At 47.5% G+C, this 11,818-nt stretch overlaps 1 protein-coding gene across 1 annotated transcript in view; it reads left to right on the top strand.

Moving 5' to 3' along the window:
- The first annotated feature begins 974 nt into the window (after positions 1–974).
- Positions 975–11,818, top strand: part of RAB7B (RAB7B, member RAS oncogene family) — a 21,107-nt gene continuing 10,263 nt past the window's right edge. Inside the window, exons 1-4 of the mRNA XM_006159266.3 lie at positions 975–1,154; positions 8,128–8,196; positions 8,763–8,889; positions 9,620–9,835. Of these exons, the coding sequence (XP_006159328.1) occupies positions 8,144–8,196; positions 8,763–8,889; positions 9,620–9,835 (396 nt within the window). The 5' untranslated portion in view covers positions 975–1,154; positions 8,128–8,143. The remainder of the gene's footprint in view (positions 1,155–8,127; positions 8,197–8,762; positions 8,890–9,619; positions 9,836–11,818) is intronic.

Raw genomic sequence — 11,818 nt, 5'->3', positions numbered from 1 at the left:
GGCTGACAAGAGGGCACAAACCCATCTCAGAAGCACATGGAATGGGAGGTCCATCAACTGACTTCCTCGGCAGAAGAGAGGCCCTCAAGGTCTGATGATCCACTTAACCTGGGCATGCCCGAACTCACCATATTCCCGTGGTCTGCCGCACATGGCCGCACAAGGCATGGAGCCAGGCAGCTCAAAGAGACACCAAAGTCGGCCTCATGCTAACAGCATTTTAATGGCTGCCGTCTCCTAAGCCCTTCAGGTCTGTGCACATCCTTACCCAAGAGGCACGGGGCGGGCGATGTCAGGACTTGCCCCACATCTCGGGAGCCTAGTGCGGGGTGGTGTGTATGATGTGTACGTGTCTGGTGTGTGTGGTGTGCATGTATGGTGTGTGTGTGGCATGAGTGTGGTGGGGGGGTATGTGTGTGGTGTGCATGTGGTATGTGTGTGGCGTGTACACATGTGGGGGTGCGTGTGTTGTCTAGTGTGTATATATGGTGTGTGGTGTGTGCATGTGGGGTGTGTGTGTGGTGTGGTTGTGCATGTGGGGTGTGTGTGTATGTGTGGTATGTATGTGGTGGTATGTATGGGGGGAGTGTGAACAGTAAGGGGTGAGGGTGAGACATGAGAACCAGAACTCCTCCTAGCAGACGGGCAGTGGGTCTGAACCTGCTACACATGTGTATCTAAAACTTCTATAAACCAAAGGGCCCCTTTACTTGGATGGCTTCCAGGAGCAGAGGCAGAAGTAACCAGCAGAGGGTCTTTGTGATATCCACAGATGGGCATGGCACCCTCCAACCCACAAGCTCCCACCCTCGAGCCTTCCATTCCCAAGCCCCCAGGGCCAGCGTCCCTGTAGGCTACATTCTCCAAGGGCCCCCAGTGCAGTGAGCTCTCCAAGCTCTCCGTTCCACCCCACCCCCTCCACCCACACCGCTGAGGTCACCCGGGCCCAGCCTCTTTTGCAACTTTCCCAAGTCTGTGCACGAGAGGGAAAGGAGGAAAAGTCAGAGAGAAGTGGCCATGCTTCTACAAATTCCTTTTTGCTCCCAAAGCCTTCTTCCTCTGACTGGCTCAGACTGATGCTCTGAAGAAGAGACCCCCAGACTCAGAGAGCACTCCCACCTGCCTCGGAGGCCGAGTCCTGCACAGCTGTAGCTGTAAGTGCCCTGGGAGATTTTCTTGGAGTTTTCTAGTTTTCTGCTCCGGCAGACCCAGAGTTATTTGGGTGTTTGGGGGAGGAGAGGAGAAAGTGGATATAAGTATGAGGCTTAGAACTGGTAGCTTTGGGGTTTAGATCCTGCCCAAAGACCCCCATCCTGGAGAAATTCCCATGGTGGGGCGGGGCAACAAGGAAGGACCTCCCTGCCACTAGCCTGCAGGAGCTGGGGCCCAGAAGGGGAATTTGTAAGGGCCGGCAGTCCCAGGCAGGGCGCAGCTGTGGCTCAGTGAGAGGAAGGCGCACTGCTACACCAGAGGGGCAGGGCCAGCCAACAGTCGTGCTGGCACCCTGAGTCTCCTATTCACATTGACTGAGTACCTTCTGGGATGGCTCTCTCAGGGAGCGTGAGCCCTTGAAGTAGGAAATTATCCCTCTCGTTCGACATCAGTAATATTTTCGCTAGCTCGGTATTACAGTCCTAGGGGCCAGATGCATGGAGTCAGACAGATCTGGTCCCAGCCCTGGCTTACCAAGAACTGTAATAGTTGTTCTTGACTCAAGAATCCGCTAGGCTATAACGGCATTTTGCAAACTGCAAGGGCTCTGTAATTGCGAGGCACTGTGCACAAGCACAGTAACACTAACAATAATGTTTAGATTCTGTGGAGGTAGCGATTTGTCTGTGTCCTCAGACCTGCGTGGCACTGGTGCAGTGAGCATGCACCATGTGTGTGGGGTGGGTGGATGAATGGATGGGTGGATGGACAGATGACGGATATCTATAACCTCTCTAGTCCCAGCATTGGTCAGTCTCTGGGAAGTGGCAGAGAGGAGTTAGGCATAGTGTACTTGGGGAGATAGAACTAATACCCCCAAGAACTTAAACTTAGAGCGCTGAGCCTCCTGGCACCCAAGCTGTGAGTGTGGGTGCAGCTCCCAGAGGGGGCCAGTCTAGACCTGCTAGAATTTAGCTGGGTATGGCAGGGTTTGAGTGTCCTTGGAGGCCACAAAACCTTATGCTCCCTAGGTAGGCTCTTTTCACAGACCAACTTTACTCTCAAGATGGTAAATCCCATGTTTTTTAGGGTGAATATATTCGTCATTCTCTAAGGTAGAGATCAGGGAGGCGAGGTGCTGAAAATTGGGACAAGAAGGCTGATAAGATAACATGGTGGTAGGGAGACCGTGTCTGCTTCAGAACTCCCATTTGGCCCTGCTCACTGGTCTCTCTGTCAGCAGAAATGACATCTCGCCTGACACCAGCGAGGCGGAAGATGAGTGCTGGCTGGGGCCCTGGGCTAGGGAGGGAAGGGAGGTGGGAGGTAAGAGCGGAGCAGGTCCAAGATCCTCGTAGGACTAGTCTCGGGCCCCAGGGTTTGGCAGAAGGCAGTCTGTCTCACTCCACAGGACTGAACCACGCAGTAGTTCTGACAGGTGTGGGCAGGGCCAGGGCTCTGGGCTGAGGAGTGCTGTCAGGCAAGCTGAGGAAGGGTTGGTCATACCTAGTGGGGAGCGGGTGGCCACAGGCTCTGCTCTGTGTGGAGCTGGACTGGCGGATAGCAGGTTCTGCATTCCAAGCCTGTTTTTCACTGTTACTTAACAACGGAGGATGACTCAGTCTGGCCTCTAGGAGGATGTCCCAATTTGAATCATCTGAGTCAGTTGAGTGGGTGGAAAGAAACTTAAAAGGATAGGCATTGCCAAAACCCCACCAAGGGCAGAGGGCATGGGAAGGGACTCCACCAGCCATCTGAGATCCACATGTACCTCTTAGTGAACCCAGTTGGGGTTCATCCCCCAACTCCCCCTTCCTGTGATGGACCCAGTCCTTGTCATCCTGCTTTTGGTGACCCTGAGTCAAGAACCAGGCTATGTTTGAGCAGCAGCCTCAGCATTCCCTGCCCTCCTGGGAATGGGTAGGGAATCTGGGGGACCCACACTTTAGAGACAAATTCAGGGAAGGGGACCTGGATTGGAGGAGACAGGGAGTGAGCTCAAAGCTAAGGCTGAGGCAAGTTAAACCTCAGAAGGACTGGGATGTGGCAGAGGAGCTGAGCATTTTTTTGTGTGGCCCCAGGAGAAATCCACCCCTAGTAGGGGGAAGGTCTGGCTGCATCTTCCCATGAGTGTGGTAGAGATGATCCTGGGTGGGAGATTGGATTAAATGCCCTCTGGGTCCTTCCAGTAGTGTGCCGGAGCAGGCTCTGCACTGGTGCTTGTAATCAGCCAGGTGGGAGTATTTACACCTCTGGAAGTGGCAAACACTACAAATCAGGTCTCTGACTCCTCCCCCTTCCCCAGTCATTAAACAATTATCTTGACCTTACCCAATGTGGGGAGCCCCTCCTGCTCTAAGAACAAGACACATGCCACCTACAAAGGAAGCTACAGTCATGAATGACAAGCAAACAGACTCACCAAGGTTAAGTTACTCACTTAAGTCACAAATGTGTGGAGCTGGGGTAAGAACTCTAGTTCTGAAACTCACTATCACACCATCATGCCGGGCAGTCTCTCTCCAGCTCCAGACACGAAAGTGATTTGTGATTTGTCCTGTCAGGAAGTCACACTCAGATGACTTTGGGCTACTATTCATCTGCTTGCTCTTCTAAACAATGTGAAGTCCTTATATAATTTTTTAAAGTTATTTATTTCTTCTGTAAGAGAGATAAAGACAGGGTTATCTCCATCAGATTCTTGTTTCTTTTTTATTTGGAGAGGTTTTTGCTATAGGGCACGTGCGCTCACCAGAGAGAGACAGAGAGACAGAAAGTGAGAAATCACCCGCCAGGGGGAATGGACACACCGCAATCCCTTCTCCTCCATTCTCACTCTCAGCATCTTGGGCACACATGCACACATACCCGGTGTGAGTTTAAGCCACCAGGTCCGGGACTCAAACTGCAGTTGACTACATAGGAGTTCAGCGACATAGACATTATGCCAGCTGCTGGTCCCTATCAGGTTCTTGTTTCTATGCTCCACCCCAGCTCCAGCCAGCCCTGGATCATGGGCATGTAAACACCCAGCATACTCAGGGAGGTCACTGTATACGAACCTGGAACCTTCCCATGTGGGCCAGCCTTATACCCTGTTAACTACAACAACTACTTAGGCTTGGGTAACACATTTGCAAACAAGACATCTATAAAATAAAATGATAGCTTCCAGCCTCTAGTCTACCTTTCTTATCTCCTTAATCACCCCGTGTGTATTTGCCCATAGCTTTCTGTGTATTTAAAAAACAAACATGTAGATAATATTAAATATACAGTCAGGCACATAGGGTTATTGTTTGTTTTTATATAGTTGGGATGATACAAAGTACTCAGTGATTTCTTTACTTAAATTAAAATTCATGCATATCTTTCTGTAAGACATCGTCACTTCATCGTTGTAAAGTTGCCTAGTATCCAAGGATGGCAGACTTAGGAGTTAGGAGTATGCATATGTATGCATGCAAGACTCCACTTAAAAAAAAAAATAAAGTATAAGCCCAGCAAGTGGCACAAATGGTGGAGAGCCATTCTACAATGCTGTAGCCACATGGTGGATCACAGTTCAGATCCTGGGTCAACTGAAACACGCTGAGTACATATGTGCACACCCATGATCCTGGCTGACTGGAAGGCTGAAGGTGTGCAATCACAGTGTGACAAGACTCTCTCATCACAGAGATGCCTGTGATGAGAAAGAAGCCTCTTTCTTTGAACAAATAATAATAGTAATAATAAATACACATGTGTATTTTCTAAGTACATGTATTTTCTTCTAAGAATAAAACATGTCTATAGTATAAAAATATTAATTAAAAGAGGAGGCAGGTGGTGGAATGGTGGTAACACAGGCGGAGCTGTGGGAAGGCTCCTGGGTTTATGTCCAGAGACCTCCCTGAGCATATCATGCATATGCACCATGCCTTTGATCCAGGCTGGCTGAAACTTAGCTGTGGAACACAGAATCGGGACCCTGTTGAGGGTGCTTGTATCTGTCTGTCTGTCTGTCTGTCTATCATGGAATTAATAAATACGTGTTTTAAAAATTTTGGAATAGGGACCAGCAGATGGTATCATGTTTACATCACTGGACTCCCACATAGTCAACCATGGTTTGAGTCCCAGACCCAGTGGCTTGAAATTCATGCCAGGCGCATGTGTATGCATACTCAAAATCTCGAGTAGGGCATGGAGAAGAAGGGATTGTGGCATGGCCATTCCCTCTGGAGGGGGGTGATTTCTCACTTTCTGTCTCTCTCTGTCTCTCTGGTGAGTACACCTGCCCTATAGCAAAAATCTTTGTTAAAAAAAAATTGAGGGGGACATGCTAATAAAATTTAAAATCACCTAATTTCCTATCACCTGTAATTAATCCCTTATTTTAAAAAATTTGCTGGAGGGCACTTGTGCTTGCCAGAGAGATAGAGAGAAATAAAGTGAGAAAGCACCCCCCAAAGGGAATAGCCACACCTCAATCCCTTTCCCTCCTTCTCCTCTCAGGATTTTGGGTATGCAAGCACACATACATGGCGTGTTTTCAAGCTGCCAGGTCCAAGACTCGAACCGCATGGTCAGTCATGTGAGGTCCAGCTGCCTCAACCACTATGCCTTCAGCTGGCCCAATCACTTATATTTTTTAACTGACAAATAAAAATGGTATGGATTTATTATATACGGCATATTACTTTGAAATACATATACATTGTGGAATGGCTAAAAAAGCAAGTAATGCACATGATTAACATATATTACTTCATACATTGTCTTTTTGTAGGCATGGTAAGAACTCTTAAAATATACTGTCTTGGGACCAGCAGTTAGCGTAATGGCTATGTCGCTGAACTCCCATGTAGTTGACCACAGTTCGAGTCCCGGACCTGTTGGCTTAAACTCACACCGGGTGCGTGTGCGTGCGTGCCCAAGATCACGAGAGGAGAATAGAGGAGAAGGGATTGCGGCGTGGCCATCCCCCTGGGGGGGGGATTTTTCGCTTTTCGTCTCTCTGTCTCTCTCTGTCTTTCTGGTGAACGCACGTGCCCTATAGCAAAGAAACTCTCTCTCTCAAAAAAAAAACTGTCTTAGAAATTTTCAAAAATTTAATACACTATTGTTAACTGTAGTAGCCATATTGTATAACAGATCTCTCACAGGTATTCCTCCTGTCTACTGAAATTGTATATCTCTTGACCAACGTCTCTGCAACTGCCTGCAGCGCCCTATTCCAGCCTCTGGTAACCACCATTCTCCTCTTCTAAGAGTTCAGAGTTTTGGGACTCCACATACAAGCGAGATCAGACATATTTGTCTTCCTGTACCTGATCACTTTACTAAACATGAGATCCTCCACAAGCCTGTTCCATAACCTGGTGGTTAAGAGAGCCTGATCCTACATGGCCTCTTTCACAGTTCAAATCCTAGCCCTGGTAGCTGAAAAACACCAGGCATGTGTATGTGCGTCCTCTCAAATCCCAACAGGATGGAGAAATGGAGAAGGGGTTGCTGAGTGACCATGCCCCATGAGAGGCTGCTTTCTCTCTCTCTCTCTGTCTCACTCTAGAAAATAGTTTTTTTTTTTTTTTTTAAATCTATGAGGTTCATCCATTACCAAAAATGGCAGGATTTCCTTTTTTTAAAGGCTAAGTAGTATCCATTGTGTGTGCACACTACATTTTCTTTATCCATTCATCCCTTGATGGACACTGGGTTGATTTCATATCTTGGCTATTGTGAATAATGCTGCAATGATCCCGGGAATGCAGATATCTCTTCAATATACTGATTTCATTTCCTCTGGAGGTATGTTTTACCTAGCTGTGGGGATTGTTGAATCTAAAATTTTTAATGTGTTTCTTTCTAGTTTCGTTTTCTATGCAAGAGAGAACTTATTTAAATATTTTTGGTGGTATTGTAGGTATGGTTTTGCATCTTCTGGTTTTCATTTTGATTCTAGGGTATTAGCATTTTCTCAGGTTATAATATATGCAAAGCTCCATTTTTTAAAAAGTTTATTTATTCCATGAAATAAAAAGACAGAGAGACTGAGAAAGAAAGAAAGAGGGAGTACTTCCAACAGGATTTTCATACTTTGACTCACCTCCTGTTTCAGCCAATCAGGATCATTGGCACACACACACCCAATGTGCACGGGGAGACCTCAGGATGCAAATCCAGGACTTTCTCACGTGACTTCAGTGCCGTGGAGCTTTGCGTTAGCACTGTACCGTGGAGGCTGGCCTCACCAACTCCATTTCAATGATCACTTAATAATCCACTATGCGCCATGATTTAGCCACTTTTTTCTTGTTGTGTGTCTATAAACAATACTGTGAAGAACATTCTTGAACAAGAGCCTTTGCCTGCATTTAAGATGATTTCCTTAGGACAAATTCCTAGAAGTGGAGGGCAACAGCATTTTTTAAGGCATTCAACACTTGCTGCCAAGTAGCTTTCCAGAAACATGTACCAATTACACCCCGCCAGCTGCATTCGAGAAGAGCCTTTTGATTCTGTGATTGCCACAGCCCCTCGGGCTGGGGGGAGGGGCGCTCTTCGTCCAAAGCCTCTGGGCAGTCCTGACAATAGCGTCCTTGTCCTGCCCGCCCATCTCCTCTTCCTGCGCTGCCCTCACCCCGGGCTCCAAGCTTGACTGTCTGCAAGGCCTCCGCTCAGTCCTGTCTTGTCTTCTTGGCCCTCCAAGCTGCCTCTGAGAACAGGGTTGGTAGAGCTGAAGGGTGAGAGATTCGCCCATCCTCTGGGGTCCCCATTCTCCCAGTCTTGGGGAGGCCTCCAGGGGAGGTGAGAAGGAGAGTGTGCAAGAGTGGCTGAATCATGTGCCTCTTTTGGAGAACAACCCCACCTGAGTCCAGGGCCCAGGGCACATGCACCCATTGAGAAGGGGAAAGCAGAGGCCAGTGTCAGTGACAATGGCCACAGGCGACACTGGCCAGCATGCAGATACCCTCTGTTTATCTACAGACTCTGAAGCCCCTCCATGAATCCCCGGAAGAAGGTTGACCTGAAACTCATCATCGTCGGAGCCCTGGGGTAAGCCAACCTCAGCTCGGGATCTGGGAGGCGAGAAGCAGCCTCTTACCCGAGGGCCATGAGGCCTCCTGGGTGTGATCCTAGTACCTAGAGGTCCCCTTTTAATTCAGGGTAGTACCAAGAAGTGCATCCCATCCTAAGGAAGGGAGCTCTGTTGGGAGAAAGGGTGGGAGTAAACATGGGATCTGGTCCTGGCTCTGCAGTAGCTATGCAGTAACCAGCTGCATGAGTTAGGCAAGCCTTTAGCATCTATCCCCCCAGACCTCCAGCCATGTACAGGGCAAATCTAGCTATTGCTGTGGGTTATTTGGCTCTCCCCAAACCTCTCTGCTCACTTCGATTGGTTTCTACTTCTAGAAACAGTTCCTTGTCTCTTACTACTCCAAGTGTGGTTATGGACCCAGATGTTAGAAATTCAGAATCTCAGGGAGAGAAAGTGGCATGTGGGGCATAGTAAGATTCTGAGAATAGTATGGATGTATGTGCATACTTTAGTGTATTTGTGTGTGTGTGTGTGTGTGTGTGTGTGTGTGTGTGTTCATATGTGTCCGGGGCTTTTCCCTCAGTGTGGGAAAGACCTCCCTCCTCCATCAGTATGTGCACAAGACGTTTTACGAGGAGTACCAAACCACGCTGGGGGCCAGCATCCTCTCCAAGATTATCATGCTGGATGACACAACGCTGAAGCTCCAGGTGAGCCTCCCTCCCTATTCCCCTTAACGTACATAGACCCGAAAATCGCCCACACTCCCTGGGCAGCCACTTCCATAGCCCTGTGCATCAAGGAGCTAGAAGAGTCTAGAGCAGAGATCAGCAAACTTTATCTTACGAGTCAAACGTGGCTCACCACCTGTTTTGGTAAATAAGGTTTCACTGGGACTCAGCCACACCTACTAGCTTGCTCATTGTCTTTCACAATACAATGGCAGCATTGAGTAGATGCAAGAGAGACCGAATGCCCTGAAAAGCCCGAGATAATTACCTACTGGCTATCTTAGAAAGAAAAAACAATGCTGATGCCAGATTTAGAAGGAAGAGCAGTAATCAGTAGTTGGGGGACCTCATACTTGTCTCAGGTTCTCCAGAAAACTTGACTGGTGACCTTGGGCACGTCACTCCCAAATTTTAAGTTTCCGAATCCGTCAAATGGGAATGCCAATCCCTGCCCTATGAGCCAAAGGAAAACTGAGGGTGTGGAAATACTGTCACGATGTTACTCGTTTCTGCAAAGCTGCTGTAGTGTACATGTTGGTAGGATCGTGGGAGAGTCAAAGTGCCCCTGTGTCAAAGGACCATACGCACCCACAGCAGGACTTTCTGCTTCCTATGCCAGATAGGAAGTTTTGGCGTGCTGTAACCCAGCCAGGCTTCCCTCCACCCACTCATCACAGCCCTCTGGGGGGTGGCTGTTCTTCCCCTCCAGATCTGGGACACAGGCGGTCAGGAGCGGTTCCGCTCTGTGGTGTCTACGTTCTACAAAGGCTCTGATGGCTGTATCCTGGCATTTGATGTCACCGACCTGGAGTCCTTTGAAGCCCTGGATATCTGGCGGGGTGACGTTCTGGCCAAGATCGTTCCTGTGGAGCAGTCCTACCCCATGGTGGTGCTGGGGAACAAAATTGATCTAGCAGATCGGAAGGTACCATTCATTTATTCATTCATTCAACACGTGTGAGCATCCATTATGTGCTGGTGATTATGTGCTGGGTCCCACACACAGAGCTAAGTCAGGCACAATCCTCATTTCAAGAATTTCACAGGCCAGGGCTGGCCCAGTAATGCAGTAGTAAACCCTGAATATTAGGAGCTAGATCCCACATGGCAAACCACGGTTCAAATCCCAACCCCAGCATGTTGAAAAACAAGCCAGGCATACATGCATGCATGGTCAAAGTCCTACCAGAATGGAGAAATGAAAGAGAAAGGAATGTGACATAACTACGCCTCAATAGGGGAGTTCTTCTCTCTCTCTCATGAGCATATGTGCCCTCTGATGTTAAAAAAAAAATGTTTTTCACATACCAGCAGTGGATACAGATACTTTAAAAGACAATTACAGGAGCCGGCAAATGGCATGGTGGTTAAAGGCACTGGATTCCCACATGGCCAACCACGGTTTGAGTTCCAGACCTGGCGGCTTTGTTTTCTTCCTTTTCCTTTCTCTCTCTGCCTCTCTCTGATTAAATTAAAATAATAATAATAGTAAATGGAATTAAATAAATAATTCTTAAAAAATAAAAAGGTAATTATGGTACAACAGAGCAAATGCAATGATAAACATATATGGTATTTGAACAGCACAATGAAGGGGCATCTACCCAAGCCCAGATAGGACAGCCTCCTAGAAGAGGTGGACTCCAGGATGAAGAAACAGCATGCTGTGAGCTGAGAACTGAAGGCAATTTTGTCTAGAGACAAGGAGTAAAGAAGTTGAGGCATCAGAGGTAGGTAGGAGTCAGGACTCTGCAGAATTTGAATTAACCTGTAGAACAGTGTTTTCTGCTTAGCATCAAGTAGGGGTGTGCAGTCATGAATTCTTAGGTCAGCAAGCTAAATGGGAGAGTGATTTTTTTTTTTCTAGCTTGAGCATATTCTAGATCATCAGGTTAACCATTTGACAGCTGATCTGATCTGTTCCACCCTACAGTGACTCCACTTGGGTGGGTGTTTACCTTGACAAGGCCATTGGGTAGAAGGATCTTTCCTTCTTTCTTTTTCTTCTTCTCCTTTTTTTGTTTTTTTTGTTTATTTCTTTCTTTCATAAGAGTGAGCGACAGAGAAAGAGACAGAGAGAAATGCCCTCAACAGGGTCCCATGTCATGATCCACCCCTGACAGCGTTTCCAGCCAGCCAGAATTATGCGTGCACTGGCCCAACATGCACAGACCCATGCCAGCAAATGAACCAGGGCTCTTCCAGATGGATCCAGCTTCACTTGAGCAGTGCATTACTGCTGTGCCACTGAGCCTATCCATGAAGATAGTCCTTTTTTAATTGCTACATGCTAATTAGAAAAGAATGGAGGTAAACTTCATGTGCCAAAGATGAAGTCCAACTAACACCAAAAAGAGCTGTTTGAACTAATTTTTTTCTTAGTGTTTCAAATAGAAACAGATAATGGGGAACTGAATCATAAGGTTTGAATTAGGGTTTCCAGTGGTTCAAATAGAGAAATGTGGCAGGAGAACTGAGACTTCATTTGGCATGATGGATTGTGTTGATTGGGGAAGAGAGGGAGGGATGATGTTTCCAACCAGGCTACCACCTACAGAAGGAAAAGCTTCAGGTTCAAGAGAAGGAGATGTATGGTTTGGACATGCTGAGTTTGAGGAGCTGGTGGAACAGTAGTTGAAGATGACCAGCAGGCTGCGAAATACATAAGAATGAAACTGCAAAGGGAAAGTCTGTGCTAGAAGAAGCCATCAGTTTTCAGGTCACTTCAGGTTGGAAACTCAGTGTTAATTCTCAAATTACATAACCCAGTCTCAGATAATAAAAGTCCCAAGTTCTTTCCAAGGCAAGGTGTCTCTCTCTTTTCTCTGCTGGGGCCAGCTGCAGGAAAACCCTTTGAGTCTCATCACTGACCCCACATATTTTCTCCCTTTATCTGAAATATTAAATG

This window comes from Tupaia chinensis, unplaced genomic scaffold, assembly GCF_000334495.1.
Source record: "Tupaia chinensis unplaced genomic scaffold, TupChi_1.0 Scaffold000627_1, whole genome shotgun sequence".
NCBI classification, from domain to species: Eukaryota; Metazoa; Chordata; class Mammalia; order Scandentia; family Tupaiidae; genus Tupaia; species Tupaia belangeri.
The sequence above is the reverse complement of the archived record's forward strand: the minus strand, read 5'-3'. Positions and strand labels throughout refer to the sequence as shown.